Source organism: Pediculus humanus, genomic scaffold (assembly GCF_000006295.1).
Source record: "Pediculus humanus corporis 1103172108277 genomic scaffold, whole genome shotgun sequence".
Classification (NCBI taxonomy): Eukaryota; Metazoa; Arthropoda; class Insecta; order Psocodea; family Pediculidae; genus Pediculus; species Pediculus humanus.
In genome coordinates this window covers 107,602-127,677 of record NW_002987846.1, presented here as the reverse complement: position 1 = coordinate 127,677, position 20,076 = coordinate 107,602, and the positions used below count along the sequence as shown (strand labels likewise).

At 22.6% G+C, this 20,076-nt stretch overlaps 4 protein-coding genes across 4 annotated transcripts; 1 reads left to right on the top strand and 3 right to left on the bottom strand.

Moving 5' to 3' along the window:
- Positions 1–2,030: 2,030 nt before the first annotated feature.
- On the bottom strand, positions 2,031–4,640 carry Phum_PHUM505860 (U3 small nucleolar ribonucleoprotein MPP10, putative; the record flags this gene model as incomplete). The annotated part of the gene is made up of 4 exons (XM_002430914.1): positions 2,031–2,056; positions 2,362–2,806; positions 2,886–4,329; positions 4,567–4,640. 4 exons carry the CDS (start codon positions 4,638–4,640, stop codon positions 2,031–2,033), a joined length of 1,989 nt encoding a protein of 662 aa, XP_002430959.1.
- A 564-nt stretch (positions 4,641–5,204) lies between these two features.
- Positions 5,205–6,816, top strand: Phum_PHUM505850 (uncharacterized protein; the record flags this gene model as incomplete). Its single annotated transcript, XM_002430913.1, has 7 exons — positions 5,205–5,226; positions 5,268–5,405; positions 5,520–5,662; positions 5,869–6,072; positions 6,172–6,340; positions 6,449–6,578; positions 6,663–6,816. 7 exons carry the CDS (start codon positions 5,205–5,207, stop codon positions 6,814–6,816), a joined length of 960 nt encoding a protein of 319 aa, XP_002430958.1.
- A 950-nt stretch (positions 6,817–7,766) lies between these two features.
- Positions 7,767–9,407, bottom strand: Phum_PHUM505840 (DNA-repair protein, putative; the record flags this gene model as incomplete). Its single annotated transcript, XM_002430912.1, has 3 exons — positions 7,767–8,409; positions 8,531–8,714; positions 9,350–9,407. 3 exons carry the CDS (start codon positions 9,405–9,407, stop codon positions 7,767–7,769), a joined length of 885 nt encoding a protein of 294 aa, XP_002430957.1.
- A 3,150-nt stretch (positions 9,408–12,557) lies between these two features.
- Positions 12,558–17,555, bottom strand: Phum_PHUM505830 (uncharacterized protein; the record flags this gene model as incomplete). Its single annotated transcript, XM_002430911.1, has 5 exons — positions 12,558–12,676; positions 13,292–13,477; positions 13,633–13,769; positions 17,284–17,450; positions 17,541–17,555. 5 exons carry the CDS (start codon positions 17,553–17,555, stop codon positions 12,558–12,560), a joined length of 624 nt encoding a protein of 207 aa, XP_002430956.1.
- Positions 17,556–20,076: the final 2,521 nt, after the last annotated feature.

The following is a 20,076-nucleotide window of genomic DNA, read 5'->3' as shown; positions in this document are numbered from 1 at the left end:
TTTGCTTGGGTTGGTCCCTGAAACAAAAAAAAAAAAAAATGTCAGTAATAAATAAAACCCCCCCCAAAAAAAAAAAGGATAATAATAATGATTTATTACATTTAAGCCTAATTAAATGTAAAAAAAAAAAAAAAAAAAAAAAAACAAAAAATATCATACGCCGCCATTTTTTATTTGCCTGAATTTAAAAAAAAAAAAAAAAATTTTTGTTTTTTGTTGTTGTTGTTGTTGTTGTGCCTAAAGTTCATTAACATTTTTAAAAATATTTTCAAGTTATTTATGGAGGAAATATGAAGGTTATTCCTTTGATATCAAGGTGCATATTATTTTTATATAAATGATATTAAAAATAATTTAATAACAAAAAAATTGAACGCCTTCATTTTACTATTATTATTATTATTATTAATATTTTTAATAAATTTAAAAAAAAAAAGATGGTGATTGTAAGTTTTTATTTTAAATTAGTCACAATGTAAAGTTAATTCAGTTTGACTTGAGTAAAATTTTACTCGATAAATAAATTTTTAGAAAAAATTAAATCGAATCATTTTGATGACATGTTACATTCGAAATGCAATTGTGAAAAATTGAAAAAAAAAAAAAATTTTTTTTTTCTTTGCTTTCAACATTAAATAATAATTAAAGGATTTTATAATGTGGAAAATAATACTTATTGTATAATCGTTTAATATAAATATTTATAAATCATTTATAAGGACATCCATAAGTTAAATAACAAAATAAACAAAATATTTATTTTCGCTTTTGTTAGCCTATATGATAAGGGCAAATTTCAAAGTAAATCATCATTTTAAATGTAATCACAATAAAGAGTCATAAAATGCTATTTTTAATATATAAAATTTTTTATTTAATATAATAAGAAAAAATTATTTAAAATAAAATAAGGTAAATTAATAATAATAATTGATTTTTTTTCCCATTATTAAAATAATAAATTAGTATTTATACATAAAAGTGTAATTTTATTCGATTGTTAAATTAAAATAATTAAATTAAAGGTATTCGTTGTATTCGATAATTCTTTTCGTGTACCTTAAGAAAATAAATGAATTAAATACTATAGAAAATAAGAAAAATAATAAAGATTATTTTAAGAATGTTAAATTATGCGACAAGTATTGCATAACTTCTGCTTTAAAGTTTAATTGTTTTAGGTACCTTAAAAACGATTATAGATGCATAAGTGATGTGCCATTACAAATAATAAATTATTAATTTATATTATTAAATATAAGGTTTTGATTAGTTTATTTTTTATCAATAAGAATAATTACTTCATATAAAACCCACAATTTTTCTATAATAATTGTAAGAAACATTAAATATTTTTTTGAAAGTTTAGCTAGTAATTTATTATAATTAAATAAAAAAAAATATTTTAATCCAATACTTTTATGGATTATGTAAATAAATTTAAGTTTTGGATATGTATATGTATTAAAAAAAAGAATAACGATTTAAAAAAAAAAAAAAAAAAAAATTTTCATTTGTAATCAAGTTAATACAGATGAATTTTTCAATGCATATTTTATAGTCAATTGTATTTATAATAATGAAATTATATTCTTTTGGTTTAATATAAGGAAAGATCTGAAAAATGCAAGAATATATCATATGGAGATAACAATTTATTAACAGCTTTTACAATTGCAAAATAGGTCAAAGAAATAAACAAAACAAAATGGATTCCTCTAACGCCGAGGACACAAAACTGGTATTAAATAATAATTTAAATACAAACCTAGCATTGTATTTCCCGCATGTGACATTACTGAATATTCATGTCATAATCAAATTGAAAAAAAATTCATGTGCTTCCTTGTCTATGTAAAAATTTAAATGGCAAAAACTTATCACTATACTATAAATCCCCGTTACTGTTTACGGATTTTAGGTAGCCATCTTGTTTTATTTTTTTTTTTTTAATAAGAATTTCCGGTAATTCGTTTTTTACTGAAATAAGTGAATTACGTATCGAAGCGATTAATTGAAAATGTAATTCATCACACAAAATAACCACCGAAAAAAACTAAATATTATTTAAAAAATAAAAATATAAAAACTTAATAATTTTTCTGCGCTTTCTCCTAAATTCTCAATTAATATTAATTCTATAACTTCAAGTCAGAGGTCACTACTAATCAAAAGGAATACCGCGTTTTTCGGGATTCAAAAGAAGAAAATGTCAGAGCGTTTAAAAAAAACCCAAATCGAAAATTTTTTAGTTTTATTTAATTAAAAAACATTATTTTTTCGAAAGTAATTAAATAATACAGAAAAATTAAAAAATAATTTTTACCTATTTTGCTTTTTTCTTTGATTTAAGTTTTTTACCTAATTTTGGTTCGTTCAATTTTAAACTTTTCTTACTCATTGTACTACTCGTTTCATCTTGCAATTTTGAAAAAAATGCTGCAGATGATCTTATAGGCTTTCCGCTGCTTGGCTTCACAGATGTTACATTTCTACTTTTGGTAATTTTCTGCAATAATTTATCAGATATTTGTTTATTTTTTAAACTGTTCTTATTTGCATTTTCAAGTTTTTCTTCTGTTTTTTCCTCCAATTTTTTATATTTTAATTTTTGTTTTAACTTTTTCTGTCTTCTCTCTCGTTTTTTATCAGTAGTGGTCCTTTCACTTTTTCCTATTAATTCTCCTTTACTCTTTGCTTTCACTTCTTCTGGTGCTAACATGGTAGCATCACTCGTGGCTACTGGAGCTACTTCTTCCATAGAAATAGCAGGTAAATTGCTAACAATTTTAACCTCTGGAACAATCTGTGAAAAAAAAAAAAGAATGTATTATTAAATACAAAATACAGAATTAACACAGATAAATATAAAAATATATAATTACTTGTTTGGGTGTAAAATGGAAATTTGATAAAGCATCTAATTTGTGAAATAAACTTTTTAACATTCCCCTAATTTCTTGATGTTCAGGAGGTTCCACTTCTGGTTTATCAATACTACCATCGAATGCTTTATTTTCAACTTGTTTTAAATATTCTTGTTCATAAATTTGAGCTAAACTTAATTTACTTTTTTCTTGGTCAAGTACTATTCTTTTTTTATACTCCAATTCTCCCTCTGTTGGTTTTATTTTCCTAACAACATCATCCCAAGCTTTATCTTTAATTCTTTGCAAAATAATATCTTCAAGCCTCATTGTACTCTTCTCAGTTAAGACAGGAGCTGGCCTGGTTGCTAAATCGAATTCGACATATTCTTGAAGTAGTGAATTTTGTGGTCGTTTATCGGCAGTAATTTCTCCCTTCATTTGCCAGGGTTTTTCTTTTAAGGCACTTTCTTCTAAATTGCTTATTCTTTTTTTCAATCTTTCCTGTCTTGCTTCAAAGTTGGAAGGAGTTGCATTTTCATTTTTATCATTTTCTGTTTCTTCTTCATCATCGTTTTCATTAAATAGACTATCTGCATCTTTATCATCATCATCATCATCATCTTCTTCGTCATCATCATCGATATCATTACTGTTATTTATGTTATCATCATAAAAATCAGAATCTTCCCCTTCCTGATCATTTAGGGAAAATTTTACTTTTTTTCTTTTGTTATTTTGATTCTCATTATCAGTAATATCACTGTCATCATTATCATCTTCATTGGAAGGTCTCTTAACACCAGTTTTAAAATCGTCATCAGGCTGATCGAAAAAATCATCATATTTAGGATTATTTTCTTTGTCATCATCATTATCAGAATCGGAACTTTCTTTAAAATAATCAATGTCATAATCTTCTTCATCATCATCATCATCGTCATCATCATCACTTTTAGAATCTTTTTTTTTATTTTTATTTTTTCCATCTATTCCTTTTTCTACTTTTTCTAAAAATTCTTCCATTTCGTGTAATTTAAAAAATTTATCATCGACAACGGATGATTTTTTCAATTTTTTTGCATCAGTCAAATTTTTTTTTTGTTTTTTATTTTTGACATCTTCAGTGGAAGCATGGTCTTCTTTATCAGAAATATTGACATTAACATCTGATTTATTACCATTTTTTATATTATTTTTCTCGCTTATCTTTTTATCATTTTTTATAGGAAATTTAAGTTTGTCTCTTTTACTCAGTAAATGTGCTAAGCTATTAACAAGCTTATCATAAATTGAATTGTTTTGAAGTTCAATTTGCTGCCATATTTGTTCTTCATCCAAATTTGAAGTAACCAGTTGTTCTAATGCTTCACTTTCCTTTAATGGAAATTCATTTTTTTTGCCAAAGTCATATAACTCTTGAGTCAATGATAAAATATTTTTGGCTTCATCTTCTTGAGAGCTAAAAGCAATAAAAATATTTTTAAAATAACCTATTGCTTAGTAACAAATTATGACATAAAACTAATTATAATACTATCGAATATTATTACTGTAATAAATTTCTTTTTTACATAATTAAAATAATTAATTATATTATTTGTTGTTGTTAAATCTTTATCAGTTTTAAAAGTTTTTTGTTATTAAAGAAAATAAAAAAAACTTTGATTGGTGAATTACAATGGCAACATTTTTTTACCTCAAGTATTTTTCTGGTTTTTTAGTTGCAGCTTCAAACTGATTTAAAAAAATTGGAAGTTCATCTAACTTCATTTTTTAATTAAAAAATTCCAATGTGGGTTTCAAATGAAACATAACCTTATTTATCGTGTCAATAGATAAATTCATAACATATTAAAATATAAGCCAATCATTGGCTAGATTGAAATGACAAATTACGATTATACTTAATAATTAATAAATGAATATACTCCATATACATAAGTAATGTAAAGTATTCTGAAATTAAAAAAAAAAATGATTTAGTTTACTGTAAATAAAATTTTTGTTTTTAAATTAATTTTAATAATAAATTATCAAAACAACAAAAAAGGAAAAATTAGAATTTTACAAGAATTTAAAAATTTTGAAATTTTATGTCAGTCAAATTGTTTAAAACTATTTTAAAAAAAAAACATAATTATTTGTTTAATTGTTTCATATTTTTTTATATGGTAAAATTTTAAATAAATATGATTAAAATCAAAAGATCATCAACTTGAAAATTTTATAAAGTATATATTCTAATAGTAAAAAAATTTAAAATGGAAAAATTAAAGTCAGAAAAACAATGGAATCCATTGTACGATATCAATAATGAAGAATGTAATTTAGAAAATGAAGTTTCAACATCTAATACGTTAAATTTAAAAACATCAACCGTTTTAAATTATACTGAAGAATTTCCCAAAGAAGCAGATTTAAAATGGAGTTTATTTTCTGCTGCTTGTTCTAGTTATAGATTTGATTCTGTTTTGAAACCATTTCCTCCTTTTTTTCTAATAGATTCAGAAAACAAAGAAATTGATAGATTAGTAAGTTTTTTTTTTTGTATATTCTTCTTACTTTTAAGTACTAATTTCAATTATATTTTTTAACAATTTTTTTATATTTCATAAAAAACAATTTCAATTTTTTTTTTTTTATAGAGAGAAGTTGTAGAACTTTGCCCATCTATACCTGAATTAGTGATACAACTAAAAGCCAATCAAATATCGAAAACATTAGTGGATTTACTTTATTGGGTTCTAATTCAATTACAAGAACCTATATATAATTTTATTCCTAAAAATGAGGTAGAAAATTGTTTTTCGATTAAAATTTGTTCCTATAATCAGAACTTTTACATTTTATAAAAAACCATTAATACCATTACACAAGATAAAAGTATAATAATTTAAATTCTAACATGTAAAAAATACATTTCAATGTATAAAATTTCAAAAATATATAATCAATTTGTAGAATTGTATTCAAGATATTGTTTTCATTTTAATTTTAGCATAATAAAATTTTGTCACAAATTCCATCTGTAATGTCTGCAGCCATGCCTGATTATATGTTTAAAGTTACTTATGGAAGTAATTGTCAACAAAAATTTCAACTTATGGCAGCAAATCGTACGACCAAGCTGGCATTTCACGGAAGTCGTTTAGAAAATTTTTTTTCTATTTTGAATCATGGACTTCAAGTATCTTACAATAAAGTAATTTTTTAACCAAACTTTCCAATCATGAATAAACACAATAAATGAAGTTTAAAGAAACAAAGTAACGACAAATAATTTTTTTTTTTTTGATTTTAGAGAGGGGCTTTCGGATCAGGTACCTATTTATCCAGTGAAATGGGTCTAAGCCTTTCTTATAGTTCTGTCGGCTTTTCTTGGAGACACAGTTGTTTTGGAGATCATATTAGCATAGTTGCTCTCTGTGAAGTTATCGATCATCCAGAAGTGCGATCAGAATTTGATACAAGTAATAATTTTTTTTTTGACATGATTAATTTAATCACTGAAACATCAATTTTATAAAATTTCATTAGTTGATTAGCATGTAAAAATAATTTGTTTTAAAATTTTTTAGGAAAAAGTGATGGTAATAATTTATTTAACATATGTAACAATCAATCTGTACCTGGCAAATATTTTATAGTTGAAAACAATGACCTTGTTTATGTACGTTATATTTTGATTTATCGTAACGATACTCCTGAGTAAGTACCTCCATTTTAAAATAGAAACAAAAAAAAAAAAATCTTGATTTTCTAATCGAAAAAATATATATAATTTTTTTTCAGGTCCCCTTCTCTCTTGACATCTCCGACATTACTTGGATGGATTAATAGGCATAGAATGTTCACTTTTGCTCTTGCATATGTAATTCTTTTACTAGCCGTTGGTTCTTCGAATTCTTCATTCATTTACAAATTTTATAAAAGACTTATGCAATAAACAAGAAAAAAAATTAACAAAGTAATAATAATAATAATAATAAATTTTATAAAATTAACCATTAGATTTTTTACTAAAACGTAAATTAATTTGTATGAATATTAGTTTTGTCAAAAATCACATTTTAGGCAAACGTTACAATTTTAAATTAAAAAAAAATACATTATACATAAAAAAAAAAATATTGTACTGTACATAATGTATTGTAAAGAGTTAATTAGTAATTTTATTAAAAAAATTCAATTCAATCAAATTTTATTTCAGACATTTTTAAATTTTTTTGATTAATTTTTTATTCTGCGACTCTTTTTAATGTTCCTTCTTTTTGTACTATCATTATTATGATAGTATCAACTGCTTTATCTATTAAATTAAACATAACAAAACAAAAGAGAAAAACAAAAATTTTTTATAATTGAGTATATTATTTTATAGAAAAAAAAAAAATTAAAAATGTGCTGTGAAAAACTATTCATACTATGTACTCATGCTTATATCGAACAACATTTAAAATAGAATAAGCTCCTTTTTTTTTTAATTGAAAAACTGTCAACAGGAGAATCTTTTAAATTTAATAAATATATATTTTTTTAATTTTAAATTTTAACTTTTAATCTGATGTATGTTGATAACAAATATCATTTATTATGAAAAATTGAAAAAAAATTGTAACATTTAAAATAATTTATATTATTTGTTTTAACAATTTTGATAAAATTTTTTTAATGTTGTATCTATCATATTACATTTAATTAGTATTTTTTTTTTTTAGTAAACTGTTTATAAAAAAGTATATTAAGAAAAATTTTCACATTATATGAAATAAGATAAATGATTGATTAAAGCTAAAAATAAAAAAGTTTTATTTAAACATCATTTTGCTGCATTTATTTTTAATACCTGAATTTTTACTCATTTATTGTCTGTATCAACAAATTAGATAATTATATTTACATTTTTTCAAAATTTTCTTCAAATTTGCAAGTAATACAAGTATGAGTGTAAGTATCATCATAAAGATGCTTTTCTGGCCCAAATTCGTGAGTGTGAGAAGCAGTTGTACGATCATACAAGCTACTCCTTACATTCATTCTTAAAGCTTTCATTTGTTTTTGATATTTTTTAAATTTTGATTTTTCTTTTTTTTCATCTCTTTCCTCTTTTTCTTTTTCAAGAGCTTCTGGAGTACCCCACACTTCGAGAGCTCGTTTTTCAATTTGCAATAATAAATACAGTTTCATTTCTCCCCAATTTGAATTATGTGGGTTTTTCCTGCTAATAAATTTAAGTGGAGGTTCTCGCTTATCAAAATCACAGTCTTTTAACAAATATTCACTTTTCGCTTCAGTTTTTGTGATGAGGGCATGCTTATCATCATTATCTCTACATTTGTCACATACAGGGTAGTCAAAATTTAAAAACAAAAATGAATCTGGAAATTTTTCATTACACTCCAAACAGTTGGGTCTTTCCGGCTCGATAATCGGAGGAGGGATAGTAGTTAATTCCTCAGGCAGTGTTGGCTTAACTTCTTCATTGTTTTCTTCAATTAAAAACCCACCACCACTATCTATAAACCTACTGCCTGCCACCCTAATAATGCTTTTTTCAACTGATTCTGATACATTACTAAAAATTATAAAAATATTAAAAGTTTCACAGTTGCTGTTAAAAAAAAAAAAATTAATTTGTTCATGTTAAACAAAGTACATACATTTTTGCATAAGGATGAGGTATTAAACGAGCTTGCTTAAGCATTAAAGCTCTTTGACGATTTCTTTCTATTTGAGCTCTGACAGAAGCAGGCAATTCTTTGGCAGTTGTAGCATTTTCAATAACTTCTTTAGTATTTTCTTCGCTTTCTAATCCCCCGATACGGGTAGATTTAGTTGTTGCAACTTCAGTCATTATTATAAAAAATTTTAGAAAAACTACTTTTATTAATGCAACAAATATAATTTCATATTAAAATTAAGAAATATAATTTACTGCAAAAATAATTTTAAAACAGTATATCGCACGCGTTTAAACAATAATTAACAAAAAATAAAAATAAAAACAAGTAAATTAAAAAAAAATATTAAACACACACACACACTGTCTAACAAGTAAATACAAATTAAAAGTTAAATTCGAAATGTCTCGGTAGATGGCAGTAATAAGAACTCTATGGAATTTTTATTCTATGGAAAAAATTCAAAGTCATAGAGTTAAAATTGTAACAATGGATTCCTTATTATTTATTCTTAGAAAAAAATTTATTATTATTACTTATCATAAATTTCTAATATAATGATGATTTAAAAAATACAAAACGTATTCAAATTATGAAAATCTTCAATATATTCTAAAACAATCCTAACTTCGGTCTAAGATTACGCTTTATATAAAAAAAAAAAAAACAAAATTTATAATTTTAAACTTATTTTTGAATTTACTAAGCAAAGATTAAATTTAAATAAATCGAAAATATCATTAAAAGCATTAATAAAAGTCTTACAAAACTCATTAGAAAAAAATTTAATTACCTGACTGGTATTATAACTATAAATTGATATTAATAAATATGAAAAAACCGTTAAACTTGTCATGACTAGTGCAAAATCAAAATGGATGCTTTAATCAGAAAAAAAACCGTTAACATTAATTAAAAATAAACTTTTTTTTTCTTATTAATTTAAAAACAAACCAAAATTTAAAAATTTTCTGTTGAAAAATATTTTTAAATTTATGTAAAAAACACTCTTTGTTATAATTTTTACCCTTTTCATTATTCAACTTCAATAAAAAAAAAAAAAAAAACTATAAAAAAATTTTTCTCATTTCCAATTTAAACATATTATTATTATTATTATTAGAAAACTAATAATAATAAAATAACATATTTAATTATTAATAATAAAATATTTTAACGTTTAATTTAAGGAAATTTTAAATAAAAAAATTTTTTTTGTTTTATGTGTAATTAAAAATTTTTAATGTGCTTTGAGTTTTTTTTTTTTTTTTTTTCTAAAAAATAAATACAATAAATACTTTTTATTTTATTTTTATTATTATTATTAAATAAAAACTAAACATTTTCTAATATGTATATTTATTTTATGTATTTATATATATTTATTTATTATTAAAATTAAAATTACATTATAAATTTTTTTTTTTTTATATTGAAAACATTATTTATATAAAACTTACATTTTATAACAATTTTTATTTATTTATTTATTTTATGTGTATTATTTAATCTGTATTCGCGAGCTTTTATATATATGTGTAATTTATTATTTATTTATTTATTAAATATATTAAAAATATTATAAATACATTATATATATATATATATATATATATATATATATATATATATATATATAATGTATTAAATAATAAAAATAATTTCTTTTTTTGGTTCATTTAAATTTTTTTCTCTAATTTTTATTACGCTAAAAAAAAAAAATAAATAAATATTAATTATATTACATTTGGTTCTTTTGGCCAATCTTAATAAATCATCATTAATAAATAAATAAATAGATAAATAACATATTAGTATAACATTAATAAATAGATAAATAAATAATTTTTTTTTTTCTTAATGGCGTTCGTGCGTGCGTGCGGCGTGTATTTGTTTTTATTTAAATAATAATAATAATTAAGTTTGAAAAACCGTTTGAAAAAAATAAAGTACAATAAATGTGAATAAATGATAATAATAATAAAACTTATTTATTTCCTTTTTATTTATTATTTAAAAATAAAAATAAAAAACGTCCATTTTTTTTTTTACTACTCATAAAAATGATTTTACTAATAAAAATTTATTATTATTATTATTAGTTTATTTACGGTGTTGTACACGTTTTATCAGGTGCGAAACTTTTTTTTTTTAAACAAATAATAATAATAATTTAAAATAAATTTATTTATTTTATTTTATATATTTTATTGACGTGACCGGTTATAAGAGAATAAAAAAAAGCAAATGTGTGTGTGTGTTTACATAAAATTTTATTTTAAAGTCTGAAAGAAACAATTTACTTATTTATTTATTTTTTATTAATATATATTTATGTATATTTATGTATGTTTATTAATCTATAAAACAATTATTTAAATGGGGTGAGATTTAAAATAAATAAAAAACATTTCTACTACTTTACAAAAGTGGAAATAAAAAAAAAAATTAATTGATATTTATGTACATAAAATTGTTTACGCTACTCACTACCGTTTGAAAAATAATAATAATAATAATAATAATAATAATAAATTAATTAATAAGTCATTCGACCTTACACTATCTATCTTATATATTAATTCTAAAAAAATAAAATTAAATTAAAAAATTTAGTTTTTTTTTTAATAAGAAAAAAAGTTTTTTTTGTAAACTTATTAATAATAATAATAATAATAACAATTTTTAATTTAATTAGATATGAATGAGGCACTACACAACTAGCTTTTTAAATGCATACATAAAATTTTTTTTTTATAATATTTAAATTAATAAATACGTCACGTAATATAAAACAAAAATAAACAAACAAACAAACAAAAACCCTGCTTGTTAATAAAAAAATTTCTTTTTTTATTTTTTTTTTTTATTCTGTGGCCCCAAAAATATTTCAATCAGACTTTAAAAAAAAAAAAAAAAGGAAATTAAAAAAATTTTCATAAAAATTAATTAATAAACAATAATAATAATAATTAATAATGGCGATTAATAATGTTAAGATTGGCCAAAATTTTTTTTTTTTTTTTTTTATTCTTAAAATTATTACTTTCGTCCGTTTTTAATTTTAATTTTTTTTTTAAGTCGACACGTTTTTTTTTTTTTTATCGAAATTGCCCCATTTTGTTTTTGTTTAAAACAAATCGAATGCTTTTTTATTTTACAAAAACAAATAATAATAATAATAATTCAAATCTATAAATAATATTAATAATAATAAGTCATTTGTATTTTATAATTAAATTCACTTTTAACGATTCAATTAATTTTTTTTTTTTTTTTTTTGAAACGTGTCTGTTTAACAAAAAATGGTGGGAATAAAAAAAAAATCGGGTCGTGAACAATAATAATAATAATTATTATTATTATCATTAATAAAATTATTTTTAATATTTAATAAATTTTAAATAAAACGAAAAAAAAAATCCGATTAAAAATTTATCTAAATAAATTAATTTATTTAAAAAACTAAACGTACCGTAGGAATTAACTAATAATAATAATAATAATAAAATTTTAATTTTAATTATCATCATCATTATCATCATTGGGATAAATCGAAAATAATATTATTAAACGATTATACACATTAATTTAATTATTATTATTATTTTTTTTTTGTCATTTGGCATTCGATTTATTTTTACGGGCAAAAATTAATTAATTTATTAATTAATCACAAACTGTGCTCCATATTAAAATATTATTTATTATTATTATTATTATTAACATTTTGTTTGCTTTTCAGACAATTGACAATCGAACACGGGTAGGCCTTATTGGTGTTTTTTTTTTTTTTTTTATTTGTTTCCTAAATATTTTATTTATTTTATTTTATTTTATTTTACCAATGCGTTATTATTATTATTATTATTATTATTATTATTATTATTATTATTATTATTATTATTATTATTATTATTTATTTATTTATTTATCCATAACTTGGTTTTCTCCGTTTGCCGCATGTTTTGAACGTAGAGCAATAAAAAATGATTTATATTTTGCATCATAGGTAATTCGGTCGACATATACAGCAGAAAGATCCCATATTGTTGTAAAATGAATTTCGCCTTTTTTTCGCCCATTGATTATACATTTCTTCACCGATCAAGGCTACGTTTTTTTCTACAAAATTTTTAAAACCATTATTATTATCATCATCATTATCATCATTATTATTATTAAACCATTAGGCGGGAAAAAAAGAGAAAAAAAAATCATCTGGAAATTATTTTACAATAATTACGAGAAAAAAAAAAAATTTTTATTTTTATTTTTATTTTCAAAAGAAACTTTTTCTAAACTTTTTTTTTTTTTTTTTCAAAAAGTTTAATAATAATAATAATAATAATAATAATAATAATATTATTAAGATAAAAAAAAAATAAAAGAAAAAATGATATCGAAATAGACAATTGTAAAATTAAAATAATAAAAGTTTATAATTAAATAAATCGAAAGAGAAAGAGAGAGATAAACAGACTTTCATATAAAACAACCCGCAGACTGAAAAAGTTTAAACAAATAATAATAAAAAATTATTATTATTATTATCATCATCATCATCATAAAAAAAAGGAAAATCTTATATATATATATATATAATTAATTGACGTAATCAAACGGAAAATTAAATAAAAACAAAAAAAAAAAAAAACATTTTTAAAATTAAAATTTAAAATAAATTTTTTTTGTTTTGTTTTGTAAACGAATAATGATAATAATAATAATAGGAGTTACCGGTTTGATTTTCCTGTTGTGGCATGTATTCCTGCATTTCCTGTAGAATTTTTTTAATTTCTTCGCTGTCTTTTGCTATACTACATATTTCTTCGGCATTGAAATCAGGAGTTATTGTTTTACATAATAATATTTGACTTATAACGTTACTAAAGTTCGATGTTCCTGGACGGTTCAAATTTTCAGCTGAAACGACAAAAAAGAAAAAAAAGGATTTGTCAGAGGGGGGTGGAGTGGGTGGATAGGTCGAAGGAAGGGGAAAGAGGGGGAAAAAAATTAATATTTTTTATTTCTTACCAATTTTTTCATTATTATTTTTTTCTTTCGTATTGAATTCTCACCGTAATAACTACTCATGTCCATCGGAACGACTTGTATTAGTCGACTACATTTAGCTAATTCACGAAGAAAAAGTTGTATCATAAAGAATAATAAAACAAAATGTGGATTATCTGCTGGGATCCCTTCGGCTACGGCACTGAAAATACAATTAAATAATAATAATAATGTAATTATCACATGAACGAATAATTACGATGGGGGAAGTGAGGGGGAATGTAACTTATCACTTGGTAATAAATAAGCTGATTCACGGGTTTAAAAAAAAAATGACGTCATTAATTTTTTTTCCCTCGCGTGTTAATAATTTTTATTTAATAATTTTCACGAAGTGAGTTGTTTTTTTTTTTATACGAAAAGGGATTCATTGAAAACCCAACAAAAATAAAAATTTTCCTTTTCCACGCTTTGCTCCCCATTTTTTTGTTATTACTAAAACAAAAAAAAAAAAAAAAAAAAAAATTTAATAATCTTTAAGCTTAAAAGCTCAAAAGCTTTTGTCGTTAAAAAATTAAACCGGAAGTTCAAAGCTTTTTTTTGCGGTATTATTATTACTATTTTTTATAAAAACTGTCTTTGTTCCTTTCATTATCGTCATCATCATTATTAATATTATTCAATAATAATAATAATTACAAAAACGATGACGAGAGTGTTGTGTTCAAAAACTGATTCGAAAGTTTACCTCTTCGGTATTTAATCAAAGAAAACGGATTTATCGAATGAAAAATAATAATAATAATGGTAATAATAATAATAATAATAATAATAATAATAAACTCGAGGGCAATAAATTTAATTAAAAAGAAAGAAAGAAAATAAATTATTATGCAAATTATATTATTTTAATTTAAAATTTAATATGAGAAAAAAAAAAGAACGTGTGAAACGAACGTATCACGTGATGCAACATTTCACTTTTATTATTATTATTCTTATTAATAATAAATAAATTGTAATAATAAAAAAATGTTTCAGATTAATAAAAATCACATTTTAAAATATATATATTTAAAAAAAAAAAAAATGAAAATGAGGTGGTAACAAAAAAAAAAAAATTTATTTCAGGGGATGATTTTGGTAAAATCGTACAATAAAACCATTTTAAAATAAAAGATTATCTAAAAATAATACAAAAAAAGATAAAAAAAAAAAAAACAAAAAAACGAACGCGAAAACAATAATGTCGCACAAAAAAAAAAGAAAAAAGAAAAAAAAATTTTTATTCACATTATGTAGTATTAAAAAAAATTTTTTTTTTTTGCGGTAAAAAGATATTAATTTTCGGTTCAAAAAGTTACCGTATTAAACCTTAAGGATATGTGCGTAACATTATTAAAAAAGAAGAAAAAAAAGTTTTTTTTTTGTTTTAAACTAATTCTACGAAAGATTTTTACTTTGTTCGGACTCGAGGAAAAAAAAAAAAAAGAAAAAAAGTTTTTTCACTCTTTTGTATTTTAAAATGTAAATGATTTTCAAATGGTTTTTCCAGAAAAAAAAACCTTTTTTCCTTTTTCATTCCCTAACTGAAGAAATCAAATCAACAACATAATATTTTTTTACTTAATAAAAATCTTATTCGATTTTTAAAACGTTTAAACGCGTCATTAATTTCCGTTAAATTCTTTAAGAAAAAAAAAAAAAAACTTAAAATTTTAATCGATCGCGATTGTAAATTTAATAATACTAATACTTATCGTGATGTATCCGTTAATGAGTCGGCCATTTTGATTATTTTCAAATCAAAAACGTTAAATTTAAAAGTTAAAAAAGTAAAAAGTAATACCGAAGTAATAACTCGCGTTTTCATTCTCTTACGTCCGCCATTTTGCGTAACGTCATTACTTACGTCATCGTCGTCTGCTTTTTTTTTGCAGTTGGTTGTACTTGAAGATCACGTGGGATGAGGGATTAAAATTTTATGTAAATTCTTTGTACTAATCAACGTTTTTATTGTTTGTTACCCGTGCGATAAATTTAAAAAGGGAAATTTTTTTTTTTTTTTTCCCGCTCAAACCTTTATTTTTAAATTTAAAAAATTACTTAAAAAATAAAAATAAAATTAAACGTTTATTGTCTGGATTTTCATCACATTGCCGCAAAGCTATCAAATCCTATTTTATTACATTTTTATTTATATAACCGTTTAAAATAAGAAATATATATATCTTCCTCTTTTTATTACCATTTTTAAAAGAAAATTTTACGTAATTAAATAATAATCTTTTAATAAAAAACAAAAAAATTCCCGATAATTTTTACGATTTCCCTTTTCGATTTTGGGGGGGGGGGTTTTAATTAATTTTTACAACATCAAATTACTTTTTTATCTTTACAATTAATCGAATCGAGTCTTTTTTATTTAACAACAGCAACAACAACATTGTGACAATATTTTTTTTTTTTACAAACTCTTTCAGTGTAAAATACAATATAATAATAATAATAATGTTATTTTACGACTCACAATTTGTTATTTGTCGCATTAAAAAAAAAAAAAAATTTCCGGTCTAGTTCGGTTGGTTTGATTCCACCATGAAATCATCATGGCTTAAACTTTTTATATATATACGAATTTAAAACGTGTCGAGTTTGTTGTTATCCAAACCTTTTTCGATTATTTATTAGAGACAGGATATCCTTCTAACTTCTAAAACCCCTCCCAACTTCCCTCCCTTCCTCCAACCCATTTTTTCATTTTTATTTTACAAAATTTATTTGTTTTTGTTCTTGTATAATGGCCGACCGACTCTCTAAACTTGATATAATTCATAACTTTATTATTATTATTATTTCTCTATTAAATACAAACAAACAACACACGCGTCCATGTTTGTTTGTACGACAAACATTTTCTTTTTATTACCCCCTTTTTTTAAAAAGTAATATTTTAAATTGTAGGCTTAAAAACAGTCGTTTTTTGTAAGTGGAAACGAGGAAATCAAAATGGCGTCAAAATGGCGGTGTTTGCTCACTTTTAACGAATGATGTTTTTTACCTTCGGATTGATAAATTAATTATTAACAACCGAAAATTTTATATTAAAATGGTTTTGTTAATTGACGGCGGTTGTTATGTGCGTGCAAATAAAAATTTTATATAATTTCGAAAAGAGTAAATTTCTATAAAAAAAAAAAAGAAAAAAGTTTTAACCGAAGATAAAAAAGGAAAATGCCAGAGACAAAAATATTAATAATGATAATAAAGATATGAAAAAAGTTAAACAATGGTTTGAGTTTGAAAAAAGTTAACAAACAATACTTAATTATTTTTGTTTGTTTGTTTGTTTCCCAGCTCGGTTGTCAGGTGAGGAGACGAATTTATTTTCGTAATATTATTTTTCTTAATTGAAATTTTCGAATCAATTTTTTTTTTTTTTTTAAAATAATTTTAAGCGCGCAAAACAAAAAAAAAATTTTTTAATTTTAAATTATTATCATTATTATTATTAATGTTGTCGTTATTTACATTAATTTATAATTTATTCTTTGGCACGTTTCAAAAAAAAATTATTTAATTTATAATATACGAAAAATACTTTTTTTTTTTTTAGCAAATGAAAAATTTTTACGTCATACAAATCTCTCTCACCGATAAAACTTTATCATTATTATTATTATTATTATTTTGGGGGGAGGGGGTGAGATTATTACCTTTTAATTTGAGGTAAAAGAAGTTGACTCGTGTGTTTGCAACCTTCCACGCAACTTCTTCTCGTTTTTCGTATTTTTTCTCTCAGCTCTGGACTATCTTTTGACTGTCCTATGTGAATGAGCATATCTCTGAACAGAGCCAGTTGACTATTGATTTCCGTTAGAAGCTGTAAGGAAGAGAGAGCAGAAGAAAAAATTAAAATTATTTGAATGTAAACAATTTCCGGAAAAAAAAATAATAAAAATCAAAGACAAACGCGTGAGGAATTCATTATGTCACCATTCAAAATGGCGACAACAGCAACAAAAATTCGCGTTTCTTTCTTTCTTTCTTTCTTTATGGAACTTTTACAAAAACAAATTTGAAAAATTTTAAAGTGAAGATATGCGCGTGAGGTACTAATAATTCCCACGCAAAAAAAGGTTAAATCTTGAAAAGGAAGGAAATCGTAAAAAGAGACAAAAAAAAAACGTTCTTCGAAGTGGAAAAAAAAAAAAATTTTCCAAGATAACCTCATATAAATTTCTCCCTCTCCCTCCCCAAATAAAAAAAAGAAAATTTGTTCGTTATCATTATTATCATTTAAAATAAAATAAAATAAAAAAAGAAATTTAAATTTAAATGAACCGTAAAAAAAAGCAGAAAGGTCAAGTGGCTTTATTAGATAAAGGTCAAAATAAAAAAAAAAAAATTGAAAAATTTTCCCATTTAAAGTGACCATTATTATTATTATTATTGCGAAAAGAAAATTTAACAAATGTTGATAACGTGATATTCATATCGAAAGGTTATTTTTCCGGGGATAACAAAATTGTATGAATGGAAACCACGAAGGTCATATTGAAAGAAGGTGAAAATATGTGAAGAAACTACTGGAAGAAAAAAACTTTTTTTTTTTTTTTTTATTAAAAACGTAAAAAGAAAATTTTTAAAGAGATAATAATAATTAATTGAATGATTAGGAAAAAAAAGAAAACTCAAGTTAGTAGAGAAAATTGCGTAAGTTTTTAAAAATGGCGGATTTTAAAAAAAAGAAAAAATGAAAACTGTTTCGCCATGAATTTTTATCATCGTTAAATTAAATTAATATTTTCGGTGTATTAAATTTATAAAAAATTTTCCCACCGCGTAAATTAAGAAAGAGAAGCAGAAGACAAAAAAAAAAGAAAAATTTATTTTAAATTTATTCTAGAAAAAGTTTTTAACGTAATTTATCATTTTGCCATAACGAACGAACTCTTTTTTTTTTTTTCATTTTCTTAACCGTTTTAATTATTTTACGGTTTAATTTACGAATAAAAATCATTATTATTTTTACAACGAATGATACTGGAACCCTCACTGGAAATTTATAAATAATAATAATATAAATACACTGGAATCATTTTTTTATTGTTATTTATATTCCAGACTGGAAGAAGAACAATCGAAAAAAAAAAAATTTCCCGCGGGTTAAAAGATTTTAATTCTCCTGCTTCTGTTTGTTGTTGTCGACGTCATTGTTTTTGATGACGTCAAAACGTCTGCTAGAGAAGAAAAAAGTTTTTTTTTCTAATAATAAAAACTTATAATTTTTTTTTTGTTTCTGCCTTATTCATTTCCGTTTTTTTTGCATATTATTTTTATTTCAGTTTGAGAACGACTAACTGGAAATTCCAGAAAATTGTTTTTATTATTATTATTATTATTATCATCAATATTTAATTCGAAATGAGAAACGTGACGTCTTAAATACTTTTCCATTTAAAAAATAAATAAATAAAAATTATTATTGTTTTTTAATTGGGTAAACGCGTAAAGTAAAGTAATAATTTTATTATTATTATTATTATTATTATTATTATTATTATTATTATTATTATTATTGTTTAAGGGTGTATTAAATTATTTGTTAAAAAAAAAGTGGGGGGGATTTAAAAAAAATACAAAGGAAACATGGGCGTGGCAGGCTGAGGGGGGAGAGAGAAATGGAAAAAAAAATTGAATCGACTCGAATACAAATTCAACGGAAAAAGGAATGAAAAAAAGGAAAAAAAAGGGGGGAAAAAAGGAAAAAAAGGGTGAACGATGTGAAATGAAATGTGTCAGAAAGCGGGGGAGGGGGAAGGGGAGTTTAAAACCTGGAAGGTTCGCTGGAATTAAAAAAAGAAAAAATTTTTTTTTTATTATGAATTTTAATAAAATAATAATTTATTTTTTATTTTCACTTTACGGATTTCAACTCGGAAGGAAAAATATAATAATAATAATAATAATGATGATGGTGATGATGATGATGATGATAATGATGATGATAAAAAATTATATAAATATGATGAAGTGTAAAAGTTTTTTTTGAGTAAAGGTTGACATGGAAAAAGTTATGCAGAAAACTTTGTTGATCGCAATTTTTTCCTTCTCCTTCTTTCCACCCTTTGCCCTCTGATTGCCCTTTTACCCCTCTCCCCAACCCCTCATGTTATTTCGTCTCCCTCCCGCCTGTGTTTTTTTTTTTCTTTCGCCCTTATTTAAAATCTTTTCACGCTTTTCACTTAAAATAAAAAAAGAATAATTTAAAAAAAAAAAAAAGTTTAACTAAAAAACTTTTTTTCTTCATTTTTTTTTTTTTTTTAATTTTTAAATAATCGTGTCAACAGACGTGTTATTTTACTTTTGACACGATTAAAAAAAAAAATATAAGAGAAAAAAAAGAAAATTGACGGACGGTAAAAAACGAAAAAAAAAATGAAAAAAAATTATTTCCAAATAAAATTTCACGATGGTGGTGGCGAAAGAAAAAAAAATTTTTTTTT